Source organism: Accipiter gentilis, chromosome 5 (genome assembly GCF_929443795.1).
Source record: "Accipiter gentilis chromosome 5, bAccGen1.1, whole genome shotgun sequence".
Taxonomy (NCBI): Eukaryota; Metazoa; Chordata; class Aves; order Accipitriformes; family Accipitridae; genus Astur; species Astur gentilis.
The window spans coordinates 9209905-9226051 of NC_064884.1; the positions used below are offsets into that span (position 1 = coordinate 9209905).

At 39.2% G+C, this 16147-nt stretch overlaps 1 protein-coding gene across 6 annotated transcripts in view; it reads right to left on the minus strand.

Annotated features, from left to right (window-relative positions):
- Positions 1-16147, minus strand: part of RALGAPA2 (Ral GTPase activating protein catalytic subunit alpha 2) — a 136429-nt gene that overhangs the window by 46666 nt on the left and 73616 nt on the right. For all 6 annotated transcript variants that reach the window (XM_049801114.1, XM_049801110.1, XM_049801111.1 and 3 more), the window contains 2 exons: positions 9969-10127; positions 4619-4746 (listed from right to left, as the gene is read on the minus strand). In XM_049801114.1, coding sequence (XP_049657071.1) covers positions 4619-4746; positions 9969-10127 — 287 coding nt within the window. The remainder of the gene's footprint in view (positions 1-4618; positions 4747-9968; positions 10128-16147) is intronic.

Genomic DNA, 16147 nt, shown 5'->3' on the forward strand with positions numbered 1-16147 from the left:
TCATGGCAGCAACTCACCAAAGTTTCCTCTTCATCACTGTGGCCATCTTTCAAACTCTGAGAAGCTTTTCTTTCCAGTTTAAGAAGCAGGAGAAAAGGCTGGAAAAGCATTGCTCCACCTTACACTTACAAATTTTTTTCTAAAACAAACCAGGTCTGGTACAATCTTTCAGGCAATGCAATTTAAAGAATGGCTATCTTACTTGTGAAGATAATTTTGCACTACACTTTTTTTCTTTAGAGAAGATGATAAAAGATTGAGAATCCAGGATGTTTAACCTCTATTGTTATTATGACACATGTGAGATGGGAAGAATAAGCATCATGGTTATGAAATTTCATAAATAAAACCGGAGACCAACTTACAGATCTCTAAACAGGAACAATTTAATTCAAGGAGCAAGGAAATTACTCTGTTTTGAAAGACAATCTGAACTCTGGGTAGTCAGAAGTCCATTTTCCTATGCATTCTAAGGGGAGCCTTTTGCTCAGACATCACTATCCCCAAATCCCAAAGTCTTTTTGGAGACCAACATTAAATTATGGACCAACGAATGCACCTGACACCTGCAGACTTAATTACATTTTCATATTTGGAGGTTTACTAGCACCTGAGCTTAAAAAACTGTCAGCTTAAACAGCAGCTGTAAATCAGACCCATAATGAAGACTTAAATACAAACCCTATTCCACACCCCACACCCCCCCTCCAGTATTTTACCTTTACAGATAAGACCAGCTCCCAGAGATGTGTTCTACTGCAGCTTAGGGTGACTGGGACTCCAGAATGTACAAGTGTTCAAAAACGCTTTCCAGCATACAACTAATTTATTGCAAGCTGGAAGACAGCACAAAGTTGCAGTCTTATATCATCACCCCTACCATTTTTTTAAATGTTCAATATTACTGGACCAGAACAGACCCTTGCTTAGGGGGTCCTGCTCAACCCAATTACAATTACCAAAGCACTGCACCAAAGCACCAAATTAAGAATGCACTGTTTTTCACCTCTGCTCTCATCTCCTAAGCCATCCTGCTTATATAGACTTGTGTTACTCTTAAATACTGACAATTAGCAACCTCTGCCTTGACTGGGCTTAATTAAGAGGAACTTCAGATTTGATACATAATTGCTTGTCTGTGAGATTGGTTGCTCTTTACTTTCGCCAGCACATAAAAAAGTGGCTTTAATGCTCCCCAAAACTTGCATAAATACATAAATTTTTATACAACAATTTTAGTAAGTTTAAATATTATTCTTCTTTGTTTTTATATAATTTAAGCCACCTTATCGGTTACAATTTCCATAAAATACACATGCATATTTAAAATAAAAACTATTGCCTGAAAAAGCAGACTGGCAAGGCTGCTGAAACACATTACCTTGCTCTCAACAGTTACTTAAGGATGGTGAGAGCACCAATTAGTATGGTCTGCAGCCGCTCAGTCTCAATGCTTCATTGCACCAAGAATGAATGCACTCCTGAAAAAATGGTTATTTTGAACATATACTAATGTATAATCACCCATGACCATGTAAACATTGCAGCAGCAACAGAGACAACTGAGCTTTAACCGTTCAAAAGACAACTGAGCTATGCGTTAACTACCCTGGTTTTGCTCCTGGTGTAATGCCATCGCATGCCATTTGATGTATACAAAGAACTTGTAGTCAAAATGGCTTTAAACTAAAGTTTAAATATAGTTAATTATTTTTTAATGACTATTCCTCTTGCCCTAATGAATTCCTTAAAACAGATACAATTACATAAACATAAAAAATAGGCTTAAAAAAAAAATCTGATGTGGTCTCCCATAGTTACCTTCCTCATTTTCAAAGAGATTTCCAACAGAAAAATGTATTTGGGTACGACAGTGGAATTTGTGTCATCATGACCAAGCGATTATAGCACACAGCGAGATTCTCCTGCGGCTCTGCGGTCCTGGTCCCCATGGAAACCGGACTCGGATATTGTCCTCCACTCGCTGGAGCACCGAGACTTGGGAGCCTTTTGTGCCTGATGAGATTTCTTCCACAACCTTCCAGCAACAGACCCTATGCTTCCTCCTGACTCTTTCCTAATTGAGATGCAAATTAATCTCTGTGGCTGATTACACTTCCCCTAAAGCCCCTGACAAGTGCAGCTGTAACCAGAGTTTACAGACTTTCCAACAAGTGACTTCAGCTGTCACTACTGGCAAGATGCTGCCCCAGCTCCCCGGCACGCGACCCGGCACACCGCACCAGCTCCTTGCCAGGCAGGAGCGGGGCTAAGGGCTCTGCTCCACTTGGAGCAGGGTCCCAGCAGGTATTTCACACCCTGCCGCTGCTCCAACACCGGCACCACAGGCTCAGTGCCTTCTTGCCATTGAACCATTTACACCAGGTGAAGCCTTCGATCCACTTCTAACCACACTTGAGAAAATTTTTAGCTACTAACCCTTACTGTGGGTGCTGACTTTTAACACGACCTGTGTGACAAGCAGAAGTGGCAGACCACTCCTCAGCTCTGCCTTAGGCAAGCTTTTCTGCACTCACCCGAACCGCAAGGTTACGTCTGATGCGCTGCAAAACATCATCTGTTACTTTTCCAAGATTATTGCTTTTTATTTCTCCCTTCTATTGAAATTTTTTGAGCTATTTCACCTTTGAGTTATCTCCAGTCTGACAAAGTTACTAAACTCTTTCATTTACTCTTTAAATTGCTGCGGCTGCTTTCCTCCTGTTCTCCTTGTAGCAGTTATCAAAGCAAACACCAGAGCAAAGTCATTGACTGCGCACGCACCTTTTGGGAGCTACAAAGCAGCGTTACTGCATTGGACAGGTTCAACCACCACCTTTACACATCTATACATTTACATTCCAATTGCTGGCTCATTAAGATTTTTAGTACATCTAGAACTGTTTCATTATCCATAGTAAAAGTTACAGATAGCTTTGTCTCCCACTCCAGTGTCATCCTGATGGGATCTTCCCACCACATTATCTTTGTCCAGTTTCAGAATTTTCTCAATCCACTTTCATTTATCAAAGAGACAAGTGGCAGTTGATTCACTACAGATATCACTGGTGCAAAAGCAGGCACAAAAAAGGAAGAAAAGAATCCAGGGACAGATGCTGTTTCAGCTAGACCTCAAACATATGCCGAGAAGTGGCATGTGCGATCATATTTGTGCTGCTCATGTTTCCCTGGGGATAAGAAAGGACCCAGAGAGAGACCCTGTTAGAAAGCAGGAGCACAGCAGGCTGGTGAGCGCTGTTTGCTCACAAAATGTTGAAAGCCAAAAGACGAGCAGGATCGGGAATCAGAGGACTCTGACCAGGAGTGAGGTGCTGGGACAGCGGCAAGAGGCAACAGGATCTCTTCATTCTTGTAACTGCTGTTACTTATGTTAATTTTACTACACTGCTATTTTATTATTATACAGTGACTATGCAAGCAGATGGATTAAGTTAAATTCTGCATAGAAGAATTTTAGTAATTAGTTAGATTTCTCTCATGAAACAAAAGTGGAAAACTCGGCAAGTTTTGAATCATCTGTTAGGTACTACCACGGTTTTGCAGCTGATGTATTGCATTCAACTGCTCATGCAACAACCACCAACTGCCTTTGGTTTAAAATGAGTACACAACAAAGTTAATAAAATACAAATTTATTTATCAACAACGCTACTTTTAATTTCTGATGACTTTTGCAAAGGAAACTGGATAAAATTTAGCCTTTTAAAAAACCCCAGTATTTTCAGGATATTTTGTGGTTTAAAAATGTGCGTCTCAAACTACTTAATGTCCTTTCAAAGATCAAAAACATCACATTTACAAACTCTTTCAGAAAAAGTCACACGGTTAGCAAAACACCCAAATCAAAAGCTCCCCAAAGAAAACAAAGTGCACTGAGTGTTGGTCCGGAGATAAGTGATATGATTAAAAAAACAAGCTATAAGATGTTTCTAGCATCGTTATGGCGTTATGAGAAAACCCTAGAGTAAGTGAAAACGAGTAGTAACATTAGTCTGTATATCACACAAGAATAAAAGTCTATGCTACGATTCCTGTAACAGAGAAGCATACCATCTAGTTATTTTCCAGCACCTGTTAGAAAATATGTTCTGAAAATGCCCAAATACAGACGTGGCTGGAATGAAACTGAATTCGGGAGCCAAAACATCCGTATCTGAGGCCAAACCCCATCTGCCTTATTAATGTAATGAGTCCAAGTAAACTCAATTGGACTTCTTTGCGTAAAATAGGACTATAACTGAGCTCTGTGTATTAGCCTAATACACACTGTAGATAACTTCTATTAGTGTGAAAGAAAATTGAGTACTATCATTACTTACAGTTCAAAGCATCAGTGTTAAAGTCCAAGTTCACCACTAGTGAGGCTGAAGCTGCTGGTGAGAACACTCTTGGACATTATGACCTTATTTTTAAAGCACTGGATGGCAACTGGGTGTGAACGACTGAAAACATTGAGCTTGATGCGAAGAAAGTTTTGACCTTTTCCAATAAAATCAAATGGTAAAGACTTTCATTAAAGCTTACCTCTCCGCAGAGGAACATTCAGAAGTAAAAACCCTACCAAGAGGAGCCTTGCCCCAGCAAGAAGAAAGGATACAAGCTCTGGTAGAGCGGGATGAGTGACTTGACGGCTCTGCTGGCATTGATGCACGTGGCACATATGAGGCTTGGCAGCAGTTTTGCAGTCACAATTGCTCCATCGAAGAGAGGACCAAAAAATGGCACCTGTGGACCCCGAAATAAAAACAACACATGTAAAGCTGAGCCAACATAAGCTGAAAGGTTAGTGCAGAGCACAGGAGCAACTTCCAAAATCACAAACAGAAACAACATGCCCAAATCCCAGGGGATTTTCACAGCAAGGCATCTGCTGCTCAAGAAAGGTGCCAGGGAGGCAAGAGGAGGCAAGTTTCACACTGCCCTGCTCTAACGGTGAAGTGATTTGGTTACATTACAAGTGTTAGCTTGCTCTAGGTTTCCCCTCTAGATCATGGGCACAAAGAGATTCCTCCAAGTACAGCAGAACAACACAGAAACAAGCCACCTCCACGGGCTGTAGCTGCAGGGCCACTGCCACCCAGGACAGCACAGTCAGTTGGGTGGTACCCTTGCTAGCACAACATACTCTATGTTGCGTTGTATTATTGATGTTTGGAATAATAAGCATCAGACCCACTATAGAAGACCAGTACATTATTTTGTTGTAAAACAGTATGACCACATTGTTTTCCACACTGAAACTATCAGTGTGGTATTAATTCCCCAATTTTTTAAGTTTTTAAATCTTCCATAATTGCCATCAGCATACTTTACATGTACACGCACATTTCATAGAATATTCAGCTGGGTAAACGTGAGTTTGTTATGTGTATGAACAAAATTCACAATCGATATTCCATTTTGAGTAGATATTAAGAGCTGTTTTCTGTCTTGCACCCCAACAGGAGACCCTGATTCACTGGCTGAATCCGACATTGGCAGGAGTTTTTGCAAAGAAGTATTTGTTTCAGATAATCCTCTGTATACTCCTTCCATGGACTTCACTGAAGGAAAAAAAAAAAAAATTGAGCTGATCCAAGACAATGAGGTCTGTGGAAAGCAGAGGAGATGGAGGAAAACTACCACCTCTCAGAGGCAGTTCCCCATAAACAGGGCTGGGACAGGCACAAACAGGTCTATCCCAGCATAGCATGTCAAGGTGTTAAAACACTGCTTCTTCAGGGTTACCTCCAGAGGAAACCACCATATAATGTTATTTGGTGGCATATAGCTCTTCACATAAAGGCTATACTAGGTAAAAGAGACACTTTATAGAAGTGAAAAATGTCCAGAATTGCATACACATAACAGACTTCGCCATGTCAAACCCAGAAAATTTTAATGTTTAAATATATAATAAATTTTAGTATTTACAAGTAGCCAAATTAATTTCCCTTTCACAAACGCAAAATGAAAAAAAACCCCAACCAAAACCCTAGACAGAAGCTAGCAGCAATTATCAATATTTAAGCTATGGATTTTTTCCATCTGTACAGAGGCTTATCACATAAATAAATACCCTCTATTATTCTTCTGCAACTGCTTGTGGGTGACTGTGACAGTCATTCAATAAATGGACAAAGGGAATAATATAAATCCCCTGCATCTAGGGAATTCCTCTAATTAGAAGTGGCAATGAATTACAGAAGAAATTTGGGTTTAATATAACATCTGCAAATGACAGCTGTCTTTTCACAGTTATTTTGTCATTCCTTTACTTAAAATAATTACCCACCCCCCAAAAAATAGATTAGTGTAAAATGTTTCCATAGTGGGTTTGCTTTTTTTTTTTTTTTTTTTTTTTTTAATGCTAGCATTACTACCTAGGCAGTTGGAAAGAAAGGTGACAGGAAGAAAATCTATGCCACCAAAGTGATAATGTTCTAGAGCCTCTACTTTTCCCTCTTGAAACAATAACATTTTTAAGTGACATTTTTAACACGTACTCTGTTCACAAGTATTGACAAAAGGAGAAAAAAAAATGTAAAACTATTTTTTTTTGTAAGTACAAATAGGGAGGTTAAGTACATACGAGTATTAAAATTATACCAACATACAAATACCAGATATTTAAAGTCAGATTAGCACTTACATACGCTACTGTACAGGGAAATTGATTGTCAGGCTTTTTGACAAGCAATTTTTGCTTACAGGACTTTGTTTCACTGTTTCAAAACCACCTGGAGTCCAGGGAGTATGGTAGATTTTCTTAACACAGTATTACAGAGTTTATATACTTGAAATACAGACAAGGTGTGTATATTTTATACAACTTGTATATGTGTGTATATAAATACATACACGTATATACATACGCTCACATTTAAAAAAATCTTTGTGGGCACCCTCCAGCAAATTTATCAAAAATATCTCCAATCTGACATTTAAAAAAAAAGTTCAATAATTGCTTTCTCTGAAAGTTTAATCGTCATACTCCAATAAACTGTACTTTTCTGTACTATAAAATTTCTTTCAAACAGAAAAAGTAGGCTAATTCAAGCTCGACCCTAAAAATTGAGAGCCTTCCTTACCATCCCTGAACTCTGTCCCCACAGCGTAGAGATATGAGTGCAGTGGGTGCTCTTTGGCGTGATCTTCATGAGATTGGGAAACATACCTTTGTCAAGCGTGTTTCAAATAATCAGATTATTTCAAGAACTGTGTCCCAGGCACCAGTTTTGTCAAAAAAGTACACATTTTTCATGACCCAAAGTTGGCATACACTGGCAGACAGAAAAAGAAAGTAACTCAAAGGATGGAAGCGACTTTGTGTAAGAGCGACTGATTTTACATTACCAAAGAAAAACAAGGGTAACCCACAGGAAGCCGGAACCAAGAGCAGTATTTCCGCAAATCGGTTCATAGCTTTTCGATGTGGGGCTAGCCCTCGGGAGACCTGCAAAGGCGTCGCTGCCCTGCCTTACAGCAGCCGCAGCGGAGCCAGCAGGCCTTACGGCTCCCCGGCAGGCTCAGGGTCTGCAGAGCCCGCTGCGATACAAGGAGCACACACAGCCAGACCATACGCCTGCGTGGACACAAAGCTCAGAATTATTAATTCCCAAGCAGATCTACCGGCCACGCCGAGGGTCATTAAAGTCAATGGAACTTGCATATCGTCAGCTTCCATCTGTACAGGGGGCTCTGCCTTAACGAGGAGTTCGAGGGGTGAAGACAAGCTGAATGCATAGGGACATGCTCCCTGCTCAGTACTTTTCTGTAAGTTGGTATTAAATACCCATCTGAGGAAAACAGTGTTTTGAACGGGTACAAAAAATATATTATGCTTTGACAGGAATAAATTAAAAAAAAAAGGTAAATATCCCGTTCGCTGAGTACTCCAAATGTCAGCGCAAGTTATCCATGAAGCAAAAATTAATATTCAGCCCATTTCAAACACCTGCTTCATTACAATTTCCAAGAAAAAAATAATTATTTCTGTTGCACACAGTAAAAGTAGGCAAGGTTAAATAAACCTTTTGAGCACAAAGACTTCCCCTCTATAGCAAGCAGCACTAGTTAAAAGAGTGGGGAATGGGTAAATTATTGTACCAAATGGCTGAGAATTAATCTCTGATGACTAGCTGCAATCTAACGAGGCATCTGTGTCCCAGGGAACCCGCAGTATGTCCCTGGCGGTATGTGCAGTGTGTAGAGTCTGCCTGGCATTCTTTGTCCTCTTTTGCAGGCAGCTTTTCGTCTCATTGTTCAGAATATCCTCATGCATCTGTGACGCGTGGAATGCATTCACACTAACAGACTTACTATTGTCTTCTCTCAGAAGCTTTGTCGAGCAAAGACTGCATCACGGTTCCTGATAATTATATTGCTTAATTAATCAAGACAAAAAAAATTTGCAAATCATTGCCCGGTTGCCAAGCAGGGAGATAAAAAATGAAAACAATACAAGCTGAAGCAATATAACAAAAGTAACAGCTATCTGATCAGAAATTCTTATATAATGAAGCTATTAATGCTAAATCGGTTAATGTTAACATTGCTCCAGGTGTCTCTACTTAGATGCAAACAAAAAGGCTAACATTATGTATATAAAAGGCCAAATGTTGCCATGGATTCTGTAACCTGATAGAGAGGACAGCCTTTTCATTTGATTAGGGAATGCAATTTAAATACCAGGGACTGAAGCCAAACAACAGACATTTCTCTCTGCAAGCCTCTTTCATTCACCCTGGGGTCAGTAGCTGGTGAACAAAAGGTCAGCCACACTTGCCCTGGAAATGTCTGGATTAATTTTATTACATTGTAATGGTTTGTACTTTAAATGTAGGGATAACACTAAATTTCCAGTTAGCTATTATTCTTTCTGCCCGTTGGGTATTTTTGACTAATATGTAAGATGACATAGCTTTTTTTGATTGGTTCATAGAATTTTCAAGCATGTTCATAACGCTGAATTTTGATTTTCCTGATGGAACGCTAAAATTCCCAAGAATTGCAGAGCTCAAAATCAAGTGTAGGAAAAAACCGCACTATTTAAATTTATAAAAAATTTTCAAGTTTGAAACGTCCACTGGCAAACCACTGGTTGTTAATATATAATAGCTCCATCATTCACAACTCCAAAAATATTGTATACAGCTGGCAAATATGTCATCTGATGTATGCATTTTTCCACAGCTGGTTATTCTGTTGGACAAATATTGTCCCTCATATAAGGGAAATGGTATTTATCAAGCTGATGACTTTCATAAAGTGTACTGTATATACATTTTTGCATCCATAATGTACCAGACCAACATTTATTAAAGTAGCTTTTTTATACATACGCACAGATGTATGTACACACACCTGACAGTTTGCAAAGAAAAAAAAAATCCATTTTTTCAAAAAATGTCTAAAATGTGGTTGCATAACAATGATTTAAATAGAAAATACTAAACCTCAAATAGCTTGTTTTATGTAAGGATATCCAACGCCTACATCATCCCACTGAGTCAGATTATGATGACGGTCTCAAAAATATGTCAGGTTATGAATGGTACCATATGCACAACAGTAACCACGATGTATGGGATGAATTAATAGCAAGTGAGGAACTTAAATCTTTATTATTTTGCTTTTATTGCCTCGCATTGGAAATTCACAATTATTTTAAACATTGTTCTTTGTACAGTAACTGTTATGGGTTGAGAATTCTGAAACATTTATTTAAGTGCTATGCATGAATATAAAATTAATTAGTAGCCATTTCGATCGCTATTAATAATTCTAGTTTTACAATAAAAGTCCATTGCTCAGTATACTTTTAAACTGAGATGGACAGACTATATTTCATATTTGCTGGAAAAAAACCCCTCAAACTCTAAAACACTGAGCTTTATTTAAGCAACAAAACTGTTGGTCACTTGCATAATACACATGATAGATCCAATAAAGCAGTCAAAACATACCTCTGGTTTCTTCATTATCTCTATGAAAAACATGTGATTCTTCATTGGATAAATAACAATTAAAACATCTCCAAAATCTGTTGGTATAATGCCTCTGCGGTAGTTCCTGGTGTGTTCAGACCAGACGATGTGAACCTCATCATTTCCCAAGTGACGAAGCTGCAACAGCAAATTGGCTCTTTATTAATCAGAGTGATAACAACAGTTTATGAGGGGTCATGGCTTACAAATTGAATTACAATGCTCAATAGTAGAAATATTTCATTACAGAAAAAGTTAAAATATTGTTTTTCTCCAGTTGCTCATGAAAAGATCAGCTAAATAATTCGCTTCATTCAGAACGCATTGTTATCAGATGGCTTAATTAAGTAATTATCAAACTAGCCATTAGCACAATATGTAAATGTACATTACCTACAATAATTTAAGATGGAAATCTGAATTACTAGGACAAAATGTCAACCAACAGAACATCACAGTCCAGCTAAAACAAAGTAGCTGTCACAGAAATATGAAACGCCTTGACTCAGGATGTCAAGAAACTTTCCATCATGAACCACTATTACTGAATTTATTGTATCACAAATATCTCCTTGCTGACTTTATCTGGAAAGGACTTTTGTTTGAAAATGTAAGCAAAATATCTGGGCAATTTGAATTAGAAGAGAATGAGAAATACTGTGGGAGTTTCCTTTTTATTTGCAGCAGAGTTGCATAAAATATGGTTAAGATTTAAATGTGACATATACAAAAAGCATCTGAAAGCCTGTGTGTTTGCTTTGTTATTGGAGGAACTGGAGGTGATCTAACAGATGGCAAAAAGTATTTGGCAATCATGTACAAGCTACGCACAATAGTTTCAACTGTAAGCTTTAAAGTTAAAATTTAATCCACATGCAGAATGCCAGCCCAAAGCATAAAGAGAATTTAAGTCCCACTTAAAGCTTAAAAGACGACCCCCCCCAATTTGGTGCTAGCCCCTGGAACAATGTGCACAATAGACCTAACAAAGAAGCCAAAACGAAGCTCTGCCTTCTTCACTGTCTCTGTGCGGGGAGGGGGGAGAAAAAGGTCATGATTTTCATTGGTAAATAACAACTACGTAATCTCAACACGCCTTGTATCAGCCTATATCGTACCACTGAATTTTTCCTCTTCAGAACCAGGTAGCACCTTTAAAAGTGAAGACTTTCACTCCTACATATTGGGTGGCAAACTGTACCCTAGCTTTAAGAGAAACGTGGCAAAACCATAATAAATTATGAGAATCAAAAAGTTAAAGCTATGAACTTAGCTTACAGTTTATATTCTAGCAGAGTAAAGCAAAGCTAAGTTCACAGAGTGACTTAGATTCTAAGTTTATTTTAAATGAAATGGAAGATAGAGTCATATTTTATTAACACCCACGAATAAAAGACACTTTTAGTTCTGTCTGAAGAAAATACAACACTTGTGTCTTATAAAAACATGGAACCATTAACAATACCATTACTAGAGCTTTACATGTGTGTACAAAATTAGTGCAAATTACTATTCTCATGGTCACCCTGATTTCTGTGCACTCTCTTGTATTTTCTTAATTGCTCACTAAAAAGAAAACAACATCCAAGAAAATACTTATGTTGATAATATCACAGTGCAGACTGATGCATGTAAAACAAAGCAGTAATTTACATGTACGACAAAATCCTGATTTCACTTTCTGTGAACAGATGCAGCTAGGTCACCTTAAAAGTGATTAAAAGCACGATGTAAAGTTTAGTCTTAAAAAAACCCCAGAAATCTGTCTGGCTACAAGACTTTGTGCACAACAGGTTACACATACTGAGGATCTAAGTGTTTGGCAAGGCTATTCCGCACACAGCCGAAGCTGAGCTGTAATTTGCTATGAAAGCTGAGCGAAGGAAGGACCCAGCTCACACCAGCTGTATTCAGAGCAGCCCAACGGCAATGTATTTGTAAGCAGCGCCTACAATTTATCAGTCTGAACCCAATGCATCCTGATACTAGAATGAGTTCTGGCACTAGCTTTGCAACACAGAGAAAGCCCACAACGGTGGTGTTTAGCAACCTCTGCTTTAAAAAGCCCAACAAATAAATACCAAAACAGCATTCTGTAAGGTGATGCAATTGTCCAGTTGCACAGGGCAATTCACAAACTGAACACAGCTCTTCTTTCTACAAAAACAAACTGTGAAGAAAAGGCTCTGTGCTGCCTTGCCTCCTATTGCTTTTGGAGTGATAAATAGCACATACCACTGTAAAACCAGTAATCAAAGTATGTCCAAATACTGCTCAAAAGACGGTTTTACATCACAAGGAACTATTCTGATAATAATAAAATACTTCTCATGCTGGAGAATCCCAAAACACCTTGTGCTTGTATCACATCCAGGAGGACAAAATTCAGTAAACAGGGAGAAGTTAGATCAACTGAAGCTTGCTGTGCTTGTTTGAGACAGGAAGTGATAGCTATGAGCTCAAAATCTTGCAAACATCGTATGATAATAAATTACTACCTTTGCTACAATCCTCATCGCATGCTAGTAACTCATTTTAAAGCTTGTGTTACTACCTCTCATCATTTTGAAGTCATACATCCTTAATCATCGCATTTAGAAGGTATGATGTTGCAAATATAAAATTGGTATTAATCAAAAATATTTATTCTCGAAAGATAATTTCATTGATAAAAAACATTATAATACAAACCAGCTGCTATTTTCCTGTATCACTCATTCAAAATATAAGCTGTGGGGTCGACTCAATACCCTACAGGACACTAGCAAGTTTTGCTTAAGGGTCCAAAGCAAAACAGACGATGCATTTGGAGCTAGAGTCCCAAGCTATGCATGGGGTGGGGAAAAAAAAATTACATTAAAAAAATCCCAAAGCAGCCAGGAAATAAGATAAATATTAAAAAGCAAAAACAAACGACAGACCAACTCAACTGCAAGTAGCCAGATTTTTTAGGCTTATTGCCGACTCGAACCATCTCTCTACAAATGCTCAGGGAAGGCAGCTCTTGAAATTGCCGTTGCTTCTCCTCCTCAAGTGAGTTGACAGTGCATGAATTTTTAACCTGTGCGTAAAAGCAGCTTCCCTAACGTGACCAAAATATATACGTTCTCAGCCGCACAGGCTCAGACACAGCCGTGGCTTGATGTCTCAGCCACGCCGAGCATTCAGCGCCCGGACGCCGGGTCAGTATAGCGCTTCTGACGTGCGTCACGCCGTCGTTAATCATATCTGGTCTGCGTTTCCTCAGCCCTGATCTGGGCGTCGAGGTGCAGCCGGCAGCTCCAGAGCAGGCAGCCTCCGTGCTGGGAGGCTCGCTGAGCATCGCCACTGCTCCCTTTTGCTTGAGCAAATAGTTTTCAAGGCTCCCCGCTTCGGCTGGGCTGCACGCTGCCTGCCAGGCAACACGCCGCCGCTGACACTGGTCACGGTACACACCTAATGGCCTGACCTCCTTTCCCTGCTAATTGCATTACACAGCCAGCTGGCTCCAGAGAGGAGTCGTCTGTTTGACTGAAGAATTTCTGCTTTTGGGGAGGCATGGCTGCTACTTTTGCTAAGTAACAGTCGGGCCTGACATCCCCATTGTCTGGCTGACAGTGTACCCATCCTAAAATCTAAGTTTTATTTGTAAATTAACCAAGAAACTTCCTGCCAGAACAGTGCTGCCTGGAGACTGATAATGTGTGCCTTTCATTCCCTTTCACTCTTACTGTATCACTGCCAATTTGTTTTTCTGCTGCTCGCCAGCCCTAGGCTATAAAAGCCTTGTAAGACATAAGTGCAATTATAGTCCTGGAGTCAAATGAATTGGACAAATCCAATAGCACAGCTCTGTCCCCACTTTGCAAACCCCTACAGCAGTTAGATTAGCTGCTAAAAATCTAATCTAGCTCTAGCTAACAAATTTCTACAGCGAAGGAGCAAGAGTTCAGTATGGGGTTGCAACCAGATTTCTGAATTGAAAAAGTTCTGCTGTGACAATGGAGAAGATGGAATAAATCACTTAAAAATTTTGCAGCTCATTTTTAAACCGTTAAGTACAATTTAGGTAGAACAAGACAGGGGACACTAGGATGCTGTTACTATGATTGATTTTCATTCTTGCCACAAGACAGACAGATTAAAAAAAGTTTAGAACCAATGATCCTAAACCCTACAGCAGCAAAATGTATCAGCTGAATTTTGATTATTCCACTAGAAAAGATTTCTTTCAGGGATAAGACTTATTTGGAGAGATATTTTTTTTTCCTTTCTCCTCCCCCCACCCCCGAATAAGCAATATAATATGTCAGCATATACTTCAAATAAAGGAACGCAAACTGCAAATTACAACTGTACTGCACAAAAATGAGGGGCCAAGTTCATCCTCAGTGGAAATGCACTTATTCTTGTGAATTTATACCAGAAATGAATTTATCCTCTTGTGTTCAGTAAAAATAAAGAACCATAATAACATATTTAAGTAAAATTACTGCATCTGCTTAATTCCCCAGCTCGCAGAATTTATGGCCTGCTGTACCACTTCCTTGGCCAGCAGGTGGTAAGACCTTCTGTTCAGCTCTGGAGCTTGCGAGCCAAGCACACTGATTGGTACTGAATTCTTTTTGCCTGTCTGTAGGCAAAACAAGAAGAGAAGAAACCACAAAAATGACAAAGATTTCAGAGATATCCCCCAGATAGTATCTATGCAACCCTATCTGTTGGAAGCAGGGGGAAGGCAAGAAAAAAAAAAGTTGTGGCCCCCATTGCATCCTGGTCGGCAACATGATAAAATTTTCTCCTCCCAGTAATACTGTCCTCTAACACCATATATAGTTCTATCACACCAAACATTAACATGGAGCAGGTACTGAAAGACAACATCGTAATCTGCCTTCCTCTCACACACTGCTATGAAAAAGAAGCACTGACACAAAAAAGTAATAAATATAAAATAATCTTTTTAACCTGGACATATAGCCCCAATAATCTGAGGTGAGGACTTGAGTCCAGCATGCACTAACTGTTCAGTGAGCTAGTGGAAGTATTAAAATACTTGTGATGATCTTGAGAGTTGCCATGATCTCAGAAGCAGCGTTGCATGTGATCACGACTCTGTTAACCAGGTATTGCAGAATTCATAAGTGCAGCATCAACAGGTGTGGGAAATAAATTCATTTTCTTCTTGTTTAAGAGTATGTTGCAAGCAGGCATGTGTTTCTTTTCAAGCACACAAGCCAGTTGTGTTCTGCACATGCAAAGGCTGCCACAATCAACATGGGACTTTGCAGACTGAGCAATTTTGCTGCTAGAGCATCAGTGTACTTGCCTTTATGTATTTCAGTATACAGCCTCCACAGCTAAGGTTCACAAGTGAAATTTCAAGAAATGGGCACTTTTAGGGTTATAAGAGTTCTTGCAGGATGTTTAATATTGTCTTTCGAAATGGTTTGGATCAACACTCACGCTCAAAACACTGGTTTCAAATGCAGGCTAGTTCATCCATCAGCATTTTCAAAGAATTGGAGAACTATCAATCTTCCAGAAATTTGACAGTGCTTCTGAAATGCATCTTGCCTCCACTCTTAGCTGCAGTTTTATAAAATTTGTTAAGAAGTCTATGCTAATTTGCACAGAAATACATGCTTACTTACAAAAGAGCTGTGACAAATTAAATGAAACTGTTCTGTACAGAAGCACCGAACCATGGAAGATTACACATTACAGAAGACCTCTGGAAGTCATCTGGTCCAACCCACCACTTGAGTGAGGCCAGATCCCGAGGTCCATTAGGTTGCTCAGAGCTTTGTCCTTCTTTATGGAATACACAGTTTGATCCCTGCAGTGTTCCATTCCTATAACAGATTTAAGGTGTGTTTTTTTTTAAAGTCTTAAAGCAATTACTTTGCGGTATTTTCTGTGCATAGTATATACTGTAGCTGGCCTTGTTTCCTAGCACTTTGAGACTTGGAGGCTGGCAACTACTAAATACTTTTGCTTTTTCTTTCTCACGAAACCAACATTCTCTTAAAGCAAATGTAGGGAAGACAATTAAAAAGAATAACCGGACTCTCTCAATGTCTGTGTTAATCCCCTAACATGGGTAGGAATTAGGAGAGTTAGTAAAATATACTGTTCGCAATTAAAACCCATTTTTCCCCTTGTGGTAGCTCTTTCTG